Here is a 12,288-nt window from a genome sequence, read left to right as displayed (position 1 = left end):
GCCAAGAAAAGGGGAATGGCCATGAGGATAGAAGAGATGGAACTGGAACACAGAGTTAGAATGGCACAATTAAAATTAACATTCCTAAATAAGAAAAATAACAACTTATCAGTTGAAGAAATTGCGGAAAGAGAAAAGTATGAGGCTCAGGTCAGACAAAGTGAGCAAGATCTTGAAAAATATAATCAGCAAAAAGACATTAAATTAAAAGAAATCAGAGATGAGACTGAAGAAAAAGTAAAAGAGATAAAAGCTAGGGCTGAGGAAGAAATTTTACAGATCAGGGCTGAGTTTGAGGCTAAGCGAAAGGAGCTGGATTTGAGTATAAAAGGGAAGAAATTGCAGCAAGGGGGAGGGGCCCATGGTGAAGGGAAGCCCTCAGATATGAAACCAAGACCTCAGATTTTGGAGGGAAAACCAAAACAAGATGAGAGAGAATCAAAATATACCAGAAAATGCTATTTCTGTCAGGGAAAGGGTCATCTAATCTCAGAGTGTGAGAAATTAAAGCAGCTAAAAGGAATGGTGCCTCAGAATTCTAGTGGGACCAAGCCAAAAGCTGTGTTCTGTGTCCAGAAAGAGCAAAGCTCATTGTCACAGAGGGAGCCTGTTGCCATGACTACTAAGTCTGGGACAGCTGCCTCTGCTGATCAGGCTGAGGAAAATGGTCCTCTTCTGGAGGTAAAGCGCTGCTTGCTGATAAAAACAGATTCTCAGTTGTTTGAGACAGCAGGGGTGGACGTAGGAATACTTGACCGTCAGTATAGGGGGCTGCGGGACACTTGTTCCCAGGTAACCCTGTGCCATCCAGATATCATCCCTAGGGAGTTTATAATCCCAAATGAGAGCATGAAGGTGGCAGGGATTGAGGGGCAGATAATCTCTCTGCCAGTAGCAGAGGTACCTGTCAACTTTCAAGGCTGGAGGGGAGATTGGCGGATAGCGATTTCATCGACTCTGCCAGCAGCCGTGCTCGTGGGAAATGACCTGGCTGAACATGTGAAACGGGTGCTAGTGATTACACGCTCACAAGCCACCACAGGGACAGTTCAGGGGGGTAATGATGAGCCAGAGACGGAAGCAGGTGGGGGGAGTTCAGAAGCTGTGGTGGAAACCTTAACCACAGACAGCAGATTTGGACAGGAGCAAAAGGCAGACGCCACTCTCCAAAAGTGTTTTGAACAGGTGACTGACGCCCAGCTGACACCTGAAACCCCAGTGAGATTTCTGGAGAAAAAGGGGATTTTATATAGAGAAACCCTGAGGAATATCTCAAAAGGGGGAGATGGGATCAGAAGTCAGCTGGTGGTACCTGAAAAGTATCGCCCCATGATCTTACAAAGGGGGCACTCTGACATGTTTGCTGCACACTTAGGAGTGAACAAAACACAGCAGAGAATAACACAGAATTTCTACTGGCCTGACATAGGGAAGCAGATCAGGGAGTTCTGTAAACAATGTGATGTGTGTCAAAGGCAGGGGAATAACCGCGACAGGACCAAAGCAAAGTTGTGCCCTTTGCCTGTGATTGACACTCCGTTCAAATGCATAGGGGTGGATATAGTGGGACCTTTGCCCAAGGCCACAAAGAGGGGGAACAGGTTCATCCTAACAATTGTGGACCATGCCACAAGGTATCCTGAAGCCATACCCCTGACTAACATTGAAACTAACACAGTGGCCGATGCTTTGGTGGGGTATATGTCCAGGATGGGATTTGCCTCAGAGATAATCACAGATTTGGGAGCATCGTTCACATCAAAGCTCATGAAACGCTTATGGCAGATCTGTGGAATTAAGCACAAGGAAACCACTGCCTATCATCCTGAAAGTAATGGGTTAACTGAGAAGTTCAATGGGACTCTAATGCGCATGATTAGGGCTTACTTGGCAGAGAATCCAAACAATTGGGACCAGAAGCTGCAACCCCTTTTGTTTGCTTATCGATCAGTGCCACAAGCCAGTACCGGGTTTAGTCCATTTGAACTTCTATTTGGGAGACGGGTGAAAGGGCCCCTTGATTTGATCAAACAAAATTGGGAGCAGATCACCCAGGATGACCCACAAGACGTTGTGACTTACATAGACACCTTGATGAATGACCTAAGGAGAAATCTAGAGCTGGCAGCAGAAAACCTGCAAGCTCAGAAGGTCAGACAGAAAACATGGTATGACCACAAAGCTAGAGAGAGGCACTTTGACCCAGGGGAGGAAGTGCTTTGGCTTAGGCCCTGCAGAGAGAATAAACTGCAGCTCAAATGGGCAGGACCATATAGGGTCATTTCCAAGATGTCAGACCTGAACTACCTAATAGAGCAGGAGGAGAACCAAGCAAGGAGGGTGGTTCATGTGAATGCCCTAAAACCCTACTACAGAGGGGAACAGAGGGTTTTATTTGCGATAAAAGCAGCTGAGAGTGAGGAGGCGGAATTACCCTTCTGGGAGGGTAGAGGGGAAGTAAAATACAACCCAGAGGAGGTAAAGATCAGTCCTGCACTCACCCAAGACCAGCAGCAAGAACTAAAAATGCTGCTTAGTAAATATCAACAGGTGTTTTCCAACAAGCCGGGGATAGTGAAGGGAGTGATGCATCGGATCCACACAGGGGATGCACCCCCGCAGGCAGTATCCCCATACCGAGTAACGGGACCCTATAGGGACAAGGTGCGGAAGGAGTTGGACGAAATGCTGAGGGAGAACATAATCGTCCCCTCTTCTAGTCCTTGGTCCTCTCCGATAGTCCTTGTGGACAAGCCTGATGGGAGCATTAGGTTTTGTGTCGATTACAGGAAATTAAACCGTGTAACCACTCCTGATGCCTACCCAATGCCCAGGCTAGACAACCTGATTGAAACCATAGGGGGTTGTCGGTTCATCTCATCATTGGACCTGGTAAAGGGATATTGGCAATTAAGAATTGATCCCAGGGATCAAGAAAAGACTGCCTTTTGCAGCCCTTTTGGTCTCTATGAGTTTCGAGTCCTGAGCTTTGGTCTCAGAAATGCACCAGCCACATTCCAAAGGCTGATGGACCAGACCTTGGCAGGGCTCAGTGACTTTACAGTGGCCTACATTGACGACATAGGGATCTTCAGTAATACCTGGGAAGATCACCTGATACACCTGGAGTTAGTGCTGCAGAGGTTAAGTGCAGCAGGGCTAACAGTAAAGGCCAGCAAGTGTCAGCTGGGTAGCCCAGAAATAAAATACTTGGGTCACATGGTAGGGGGAGGAATGATAAAACCCCTGGAGGCCAAAATAGAAGCAGTTCGTGATTGGCCTAGACCCAACACCAAGAAAAAGGTCAAATCATTTCTTGGGTTGGTGGGCTACTACAGAAAGTTCATCCCGAGGTTTAGCGAGATTGCGGCTCCGCTGACCGATCTGACGAGGAAGAAGGCTGATGACCGCATCCCGTGGACCGGCGACTGTGAGGCGGCGTTCCAGAGGTTGAAGCAGGCGTTAATCAACTATCCTGTCCTGCGTGCTCCAGACTTCGACCGGGAGTTCATCATCTACACCGATGCGTCTAACAGCGGGGTAGGAGCAGTTCTGTGCCAGGAGGATGAGGATGGTGACCAGCATCCAGTGTCCTACCTGAGTAGGAAACTTCAAAAAGGTGAGAGACATTTGGCAACCGTGGAGAAGGAGTGTTTGGCCATAGTCTACGCGATCCAGAAGGCCAAGCCTTACATCTGGGGAAGACATGTTGTTCTGTGTACTGACCATTCACCATTGCAATGGTTAAAGACGATGAAAACCCACAATAGCAAACTTATGAGGTGGGCTTTGAACTTACAGGACTATGACTTTGAAGTGAAGGTGGTCAGAGGGTCAGTGAACTGTGTTGCTGACGCCTTATCAAGAAGACCTGAAGACTGAAGACGGCGAAAGAACATGGACTATATGTATATAATGAAAACAAAAAGTTAAAATGTACCTGGTTTTGAATTTGGTTGGTATTAATAAAGGTAAATTGATGTACTGTATATGGTAAAATGTTTAAATGCATATTTGCTATGGTTAACTTGGAGTGTAAGTATATGTAAGTATTATCTGGTATGTATAAATATTGTTGTGTATTTTATGCAGGTTGTTTTTTTTGGTGAAAAGCACTTTTAGCTTTCCCCCTACAAAACAACTTTTAAAGAGGGGAGGTGTTACATAACAGCACTGATGTTACCTGTCTGTCATGGGTTTGGAGGGAAAGTTCCATCCTATGGGGAGTGGAAGGCGGGACATCAGGAGGAGGGGCTGTACTGTATAAATATGTGATGCCTGTGTGGTGAAGAGTAGATGCTGAGACAGACTGTGAGACACTGGGTTGGGACGAAGCAGCAGCTGGGGAAGAAGAAGCTGTTGTGGGAGTCTGGGTGTCTGACAGGGTACTACTGTGTGTCAGAGTACCAGCCTGAAAGGTTCAGGGGTCTGTGGGTTAGCCAGAACTGATGGGTTCAGGGTCTGTGCTTTAAGTTAAAGGTTCTAGGTGAACCAAACTGTATGCTTGTGTGTGTGAGAATAAGCCACGTTACTTTATTTTATTCACCTGATTGTTTTATTTACCCTGTTTGTATTTAAAATAAACCTTATTCTTTTGTTGTTTAAAAATCCATCCCTGGTCTGTGTGACTTATTATAGGGAATGGTTGGTGGCAGCTTAGTAACTGTGTGATAGATCCCAGTAGGTCTGGGTTTGTCACATTGATTGGTGTCCAGCGGCAGTGGCTCCCAGGCTTTGGAACATGCTCCCCCCCCCCGAGATTTGTCTGGCCCCCTCGCTGAGCATTTTCAAAAACCAACTCAAGACCTGGTTATATAGACAGGCCTTCCCTCCAGACTCTACGTAATTCTCTTTCTCTCTTTATCTATTCTGTTTTGAGTTAATGTCGGGAACCGTTATATTATATTGATTGTTTTTATTATGTGTTTGTGAGCCGCCCAGAGTAGACTATGTCTAAATGGGCGACATATAAGCTCAATAAATAAATAAATAAATAATTTCTTGGATACATTTTTTTTCTAAAAAAGGACTATCATTAAAAATGTCCTATCAGTAGATTATACAAAAATCACAAATAATGAAAACAAATAAAACAAAACTCTACTTCTGCTGAGAATGAATTTAGGAATAATCAATGGGCCTAAGGCTGCTATTTTTAGAAAAAAACCTGGGCATTTTCATCCCATGAAATACCTGTCAGAACAGAAAAGTCAGACTCTGGTACTGAAAGATGATAATGTTGGAGCCAGGCAGGCTGTACCGAGGAATGCATTCCGCAGATATGGATCCTGCATGGCACTGTTACATGCTGTATTTGGTGTGGCTCCCCACATCTTGATTGCTAAACTTGTAACTGGATTCCATTGTGGATACTACACATATAGTCAATTCTCACAATTCTTTAGCTCTTTATCTTCAGCTATGGCATGGGTTAATCAATTGACACAACCGGTGCAAGACGTTTCAAATGACTACACGACAAACTCTACCTCGGTACTGTTGACGTTCATTGTGAAACTGGAAACACTCCTTTTGAGCCCAGATCCACCACAGAAGCAACTTTGGATTCCATACCTTTAGATCTCTATGAATAATAGGAAGTTTCTGCTTGTGCATGTGTTGAACTGCTCGACAGGTCTGGTAAAATATCTTCAGCACCGTATCGCATGAGAGGGGGCCTTTGGATTCGGCTTTCTTTAAGAATTCCACTAGTTGCCCTATGGACATAAAATTAAAGTTAATGGATGGGTCACACTGATTAAGGAGGAGGCACTAGAGCAGGTTATCCACATCAAAGATGTGCAGAAATCTTCTTTATCATTATTGGACATCATATTTGACTGACTGCACTGCCACAGAAAGAGGGTTGGTTGTTCAGAAGGCTTTGCCCATCCCCCATCTAATGCCAATGAATGGAAGAAAAGGGGATAGGTTCAATTCCTCCTGAGGAAAAAATTGTCTCCAAATGGCTTCAGTCTGGCCACCCACCCCAGCAAATTTTAGCAGGAGGCTTCTTTTAACTCACTGAGTTAAAAGAAGCCAAGATTCTTCCCTTCACAAACAGCAGTTATCATAAAACAGGGGAAACATCTCTACCTCAAAAATGCTGCCACCGTGAAGGGGGGCACTTCATCTGGCCTTATTTTGAGACCTGCCCTGCCGGTATGCTTTTCATCATCATATTTGCAATCTTTGGATACAAAATATGCCCTCCTATCCCATTACATGCAATTCCTGCGTACATGTCATATCAATCACCCAGCCCTCAACTCTCTGTTCTTTATTTATGACTTAGTTCCCAAAGGAAAGGGGGAGAGGGGGAACAAAGCCCTGTATGCTACCAGTTTCCATTGCCTACAGTTCTTTTGGGCAGAAGAAAAGGCATTCATGTCTTCAAATGCAAAATATCTATTTGCTTTGGAAAGCCATCAAAAGGCAGAGCTGCAAGCGAATTTCTTTTCTCCTCTTTCAATTTGGCACAGGGACAAAGGAACCAACCTGTCTGCGTGACCTCCACAGCGGCACGTCCTTCAGTCTCGGTCACACCAATTAATTCAAGAGCAAATTGTAAACCTCAATTAAAGTGGTGATTAAAGCTCACAACCCTAATTAATATCCATCTCAGGGAAAAAAATATGTAACCATTTGGAAAGAAAGGAAAGAGAACAGCTCTTAGTCATTATTCCATAACGCTTAGGCTTATCACGAAAACCAAAACCAACATTTTGTGCCAGCTTTGAAATAAACCTTCTGTGGATTATGACACAACACTCCCGATGTCTGTGGAAGCGGATTATAATCCACAAAAGTTCACACAGCAATAAATCTATTTTCCTGAAAGGTGCCACAATATTTTACATTTGGTATGCATTTGGAAAAAACTAGCACAGTGACCTCTTTGAGAATCTCCTGACGCTGTTCCCAAACTCCCGTGTAAGAAATGAAAGTAACAAGACCATGAGCCTCCCAGCGATAACAAGGCGTGTAGTACTGGCTGGAAGTGTGCACAGATTCTGCATCTCTTTATTTGAGAAAACTGGCCCCTGTCATGTCTCTGCTTCACTCACTGGAGTAAGCCAACAAAAGATAAAGCAGCCACCCTGAAGCCAAGGCATTCCCAGCTAGGTATGTTGTGGTCTGATTTGAGGAAGGCTGTCTTAAATTGGCCTACTCTGGAACCTCTGGCCAGCTATACCAGATTTCAGGAGCTGCAGTCCAACATGTCCGAAGGGCACTAGTTTGAGGTAGGCTAACACATGCAGTCCATGTCATTTTACCTCTACAAAGCTCAGTTAGCAGCAAAAACTCCCCTTGGCCTGTATCTGATTCTTCTTTTCCAATCGATGCAGCCGAACAGAACTGGACAATGTTTGGGTGGCCAGACAGCTTCTTCTAAAGGATTACAATGGTTAAAGTTTCAAAGGTTTCTGTATTTGGAACACTTTGCAGTTATACAGTAAAGCACAATTTGTTTTCCAGTCTCCAGCCCTTTAAGGAGAAGTCAAGAAAATGCTAACCCCCACACACAAAAAAACAAACAAACCAAACCCAGCTTATTTCCCAGAAACTCTGTGGCCAAAATCCTATTATTTCTCCCTGTGCAATGGCACATCAACTGCAGATTGCCACTGATGAAAGACTTCATTTTTTTGGTTTTGAGTGTTCACAGCTCATATGCAATGAGATGAAGTCGCGTGCACCCCAAAACTGAAAAAAGGAACTCTTTAATCAGTGGCAATTGGTCACTAAGAATGGCTTCATTCCTACTGCATAGGCAGAACCTGCCCAAAAGAGTTCAGGTTGGTGAACAGCATTATATTCCTCTTTGTCATAGTATGACTTTATAAAATTTAACTTGCCTAGTTAATTTTAGGCTGAGTATATAAAGGTTAGCTGTGCACAATAACATTCTGTGCTGATTCTGAAATGACAGAGACAATCACAGTTCCAGCAAAGTTCACATAGCACATTTGACTTTATTGTCCATATGTTCAAAATGTCCTGTTCAACTGTGAATTAGGAAAACAGAGCCAAATGAAAATTTCATTCCACAGACCTTCAGTGAACAAAAGAAAGCCAAGACTTATTAAAAACCAAATGTGCTTGTATCTCATTTTTTCATGTATACTGAGATACAAACGGTATCAGCAACTATACATGATATATATACTAGTGTAGTTTGTCTCCAGACACATGTTGCTAGAAATTTATTCCTTATACTACAGTTCAAAAAAAATCTGTTACTTTATTATCAACTGGTTTCGCAAAAGGCCCAGTTCAGAGATCCCAGGATTAGCTTCATATGTGCCTTAAACAGTCCCTTAGCTTCTCCATTTATGCCAGCAATGAAACAAAGCAAAGCCATAATGCTGGAAAATGGTTTAGAGCAGTGGATCCCAACCTTGGGTCCCCAGATGTTCTTGAACTACAATTCCCACAAGTCTTCACCACTAGCTAAGCTGGCCAGGATTTCTGGGAACTCAAGTCCAAGAACATCTGGGAACGCAAGGTTGGGAACCACTGGTTTAGAGCTAGCTTCTGAATCATGCCTTCTTTGCAAGCCCTTAACAATATTTCCCACTTCAGAGTTTGAAATAATGTTTTTAAGGATTTTTGCATTTATTTCTAGTTATTACTGCTTTAATTTTAAATGTTGCTTTCAATCTTCAAAAGTAACTAACATAGCTGTTTTCTATTACTTTAAATACGACACTTGAACACTAAATACAAGACCTGGTCTATAGTACAAAACACTACAAAAAGAGTAGGTTTATCCCTCTTTCAATTGTAAGTTAATTCACTTTCACCTTCAGATAGTTCCAAACTGAATTAATTACAAGTAATGCAGCTTATGGGAAGAGAGAAGTGATGTGGCAGCAAAGTGGCTGAACGGAAGACACATAGCTTATGCATATCTTGGCTTATTAAGCATAGATTTCATCATGCAAATGCAGATAAAAGTGTTTTTATCTTCTCTTAGAAAGGATACCATAAAACAAACTTCTTGAATGATGGCTTTGTTCTTTTCTTCCTCATTAGACAATAATCTCTGTTAGAAAATAAAGATGTTATAGGTAAAAATCCAACTCTAAATCAATTCCTTTCGGTTATTCATTAAAATACGTACTGTTACATTGCTTTTTATATCATGACAACGACTCAGTATAGGAAATGTTTTAAAAAATTCAAACATGATACTGTATACATTCAAGTAACATCAGCTACAAACATAAGAAGTCACAAAATATCTAAACAGACAACTCACATTAACTAGTTTAATGCCTGCTAGAATAGGAACATCTAAGGAACCCTGCCCCATGGGAAAGATGTTCCACAACTGGGTTACTCCAAAGGAGGAGGTCATTTCTTTTGTAACAACAGTGCTTAGACATAAGAAAATCAGGTTTTAAAATGTTAAGACTAATAGGGTTCGGAAGATATTAATGCCATCACATGGTGCTGTTTTGTATGTTGTTCTTCGTACTGAAAAATGGCTCCTAAGGTCTACAGGCAACTGCGTTTGAAGAATGTACAGAAGCCATAACCTAGGCAAAAATCTGCTGTGGCTGGCCTCTTCGTGGACATGTTGCTGGAACTGGATTTCTCCTTCTCCAGTTTAAGCAGTAGCAATTACTTCCATAGACCCACTCAGATCAAATGCAAACTTTACATGGAAACTTAAGAGAGAGTTCTGGGCCTGTGTATGGATATCCCATGTCATGCAACCCGAGCTATCATGCCTTGGTGCTGATTGAAAGTCTAACTCTGGAAGCCCAGGTGGCCAGGGGTGCCTATACCAGCTGTGGCCCTACCTGGACGAGCAGAGTCTCATGACAGTTACACACACACTGGTAACATCTCATATAGATTATTGCAATGCACTCTACATGTGTCTGCCTTTGAAGACAGTCCGGCGACTGCAACTGGTCCAGAATCGAGCTGCGTGGTTGGTGAGTGGTGGGGCTGCTAGGGGACACATCAAGCTGATTCTGTTTAAATTACATTGGTTACCAGTTGCTGCCTGGGCCCAATTCAAAGTGCTTGTTTTGACACATAAAGCCCTAAACAGCTTGGGCCCTGGATACCTGAAGGACCGCCTCCTTCCATATGAGCCTACCCAGCAGTTAAGATCTAGCCAGGGGGCCCTTTTGAAAGAGCCGTCCCTCAAGGAGGTTAAGAGTGATGGTTTGTAGACAAAGGCCCTTTTCCGCAGCTGCCCCCAGACTATGGAATGCCCTCTTGAGTGAGATTCATCTGGTGCCGATGCTGATGACATTTCAGTGCCAGGTAAAAAAACTTCCTTTTCCAGAAGGCTTTTAATTGAAATACTGTAATATTAACTGAGCGTCCTGATTGCAATTTTTAGAGTATATATTTTAATTGTATTTTAATAGTTTTATCTTTTCTACTATATTTTAATTGTTGTAAGCCGCCCAGAGACCTTTGGGTAATGTGGGCGGCATATAAGTTGAATAAATAAATAATACTGGATGCAAAATTCTTGGCAGTCTAGTTTCCCCTTCAGGCCACTCACTGTATTGTAGTTAAACCTATGCAAGTAACATCTGAGGGACAGTATTTCAGGAGGGGAAGCTTCAGTATTCCCAATTCTCATTATTGGTTCTCTCTCCCTCAGGGAGGGGAAGATCTACGCACTTACATGTAGGTTTGATCAAGAAATGTGAGGAGGACAAGAGACTTCCTCTCATCCCCTCCCAAAAAGGGATTACCCTCAGATTAAGTTGACCAAAGCAGTGTGGTTAGAACGCTGATCTGAAATTTAGAATGTCTGGTTTCTTATCCCTTGGGAGCCATGAAACTCATTGGATGACTTTGGGTCAGTTGCTCTCCATCAACTTGCACGACCCCACGAGGGCTGTTGTGGAGAGAATGCGAGAAGAATCATGTATATTGCCTTTCACTTCCTGGATGAAAGATGTGCTCAAAATGTAACTAATAAACATTAAATAACTGGAGAGGACTCTGCCAGATTTACCTTCAAGACCCCTCCCTCCTGTATGTACCTGCCCAGAGTCTGAGAGCCGTAAATGCCCTTTTGCACATGCTACTGCTTTGAGAGGCTAAGTAGCAGCACCTCAGCTGTGGAACTCTCTCCCAAGGGAAAATAGGCTGGCTTGATCTCTGTTGACCTTCTAACTAGAAGCTAAAACAATACTGTTTCAAAGGATCTTTGGTTTCTAGGATTTTTTTAAAAAGTGGCTTTTAGAGAGAATGTTTGGATCTGCATTTAAAGGGTTTTTTTAATCAGCTTCTCAAATTTTGAATTTTTTTTTTTTTTTTACAAAATGTCATGAGTGACTTTGGAAGTCCTGTTTGGAAAAAACAACAACAAATGCTTTAAATAAACAGAAAGGAACCTCTCAAAGGCTAAATGTATTCAAACACTGAAAAACTATTTGGTCAGCTCTGAGGCAGTCTTATGGGGATGATTCTGGAAACCACCTTTCCGAGTAGCAGAACAGCATGCGACAAAACTGCCAGTGTGGTGAATCCAATATTGCAGGGGAGGCGCACATTCCAAACCATATTTAAAACACTGTATTCACGGGGGGGGGGGGGGGGGAGAGAGACATAGCCTTTGGCAAGTCACTATTTCTCTGTCTGATCTACCTCAAAAAGTTGTAATGAAGCTAAAACCTCACCCTGAACTCACTTGCAAAGGGAAGGTGTACAGATTGAAGAAATAAGATAAAGGTAACTTTTTCTATCAGTTACTCTTATTTTAGGCATTTCAGGTAAAAGAAATAGCTAACCTATTGCGGCAATAAGACAGTTCTAAGCTAATTCACTTGCAGGTTCTTGGATATGATTTTACTAAACTTGACTTTCAACCTGAATACCAACGTATTCACTTCAATATTATTACTTTTTTATTGCTCATACACAACATTTCTGACTCCGTGCCCTAGAGCCGAATGTGAACATTTGGGTTACCTACTATTCAATGCCCTGGAACAGTCTAGTAGAAATTTAATAGCTTGCAGTTCAGGATAAATAGAAAACAATATGTAGGGTGTCTACAACAAAGGTTTAACGGTTTATCGGCTGTTCTGGGTTGTTCTGAAACATAAGCCTATGATCAAAAAAGTCAGGAGAGAAACCTCATTTGAAATGTTTCCCGTGTATTCAGTCACTCTCCTCCTGCTATCACCTCAGATGAGTTTGCAAAAACATACAATATCAAATGCCACCACCATAATGACTCTGTGTGGCTGCACTGCGCTAGGGAGGAAAATGCCTCATGGGCATATCATTAACCAGGAGAGT

At 42.7% G+C, this 12,288-nt stretch overlaps 1 protein-coding gene across 3 annotated transcripts in view; it reads right to left on the bottom strand.

Annotated features, from left to right (window-relative positions):
• Positions 1 to 12,288, bottom strand: part of GAK (cyclin G associated kinase) — a 95,900-nt gene that overhangs the window by 60,457 nt on the left and 23,155 nt on the right. For all 3 annotated transcript variants that reach the window (XM_072991944.2, XM_078384824.1, XM_078384825.1), the window contains exons 3-5: positions 8,990 to 9,049; positions 7,278 to 7,392; positions 5,575 to 5,717 (exon numbers count right to left, since the gene is read on the bottom strand). In XM_072991944.2, the coding sequence (XP_072848045.2) occupies positions 5,575 to 5,717; positions 7,278 to 7,392; positions 8,990 to 9,049 (318 nt within the window). The remainder of the gene's footprint in view (positions 1 to 5,574; positions 5,718 to 7,277; positions 7,393 to 8,989; positions 9,050 to 12,288) is intronic.

The sequence above is a fragment of the Pogona vitticeps genome, chromosome 2 (assembly GCF_051106095.1).
Source record: "Pogona vitticeps strain Pit_001003342236 chromosome 2, PviZW2.1, whole genome shotgun sequence".
NCBI lineage: Eukaryota > Metazoa > Chordata > Lepidosauria > Squamata > Agamidae > Pogona > Pogona vitticeps.
The sequence above is the reverse complement of the archived record's forward strand: the minus strand, read 5'-3'. Positions and strand labels throughout refer to the sequence as shown.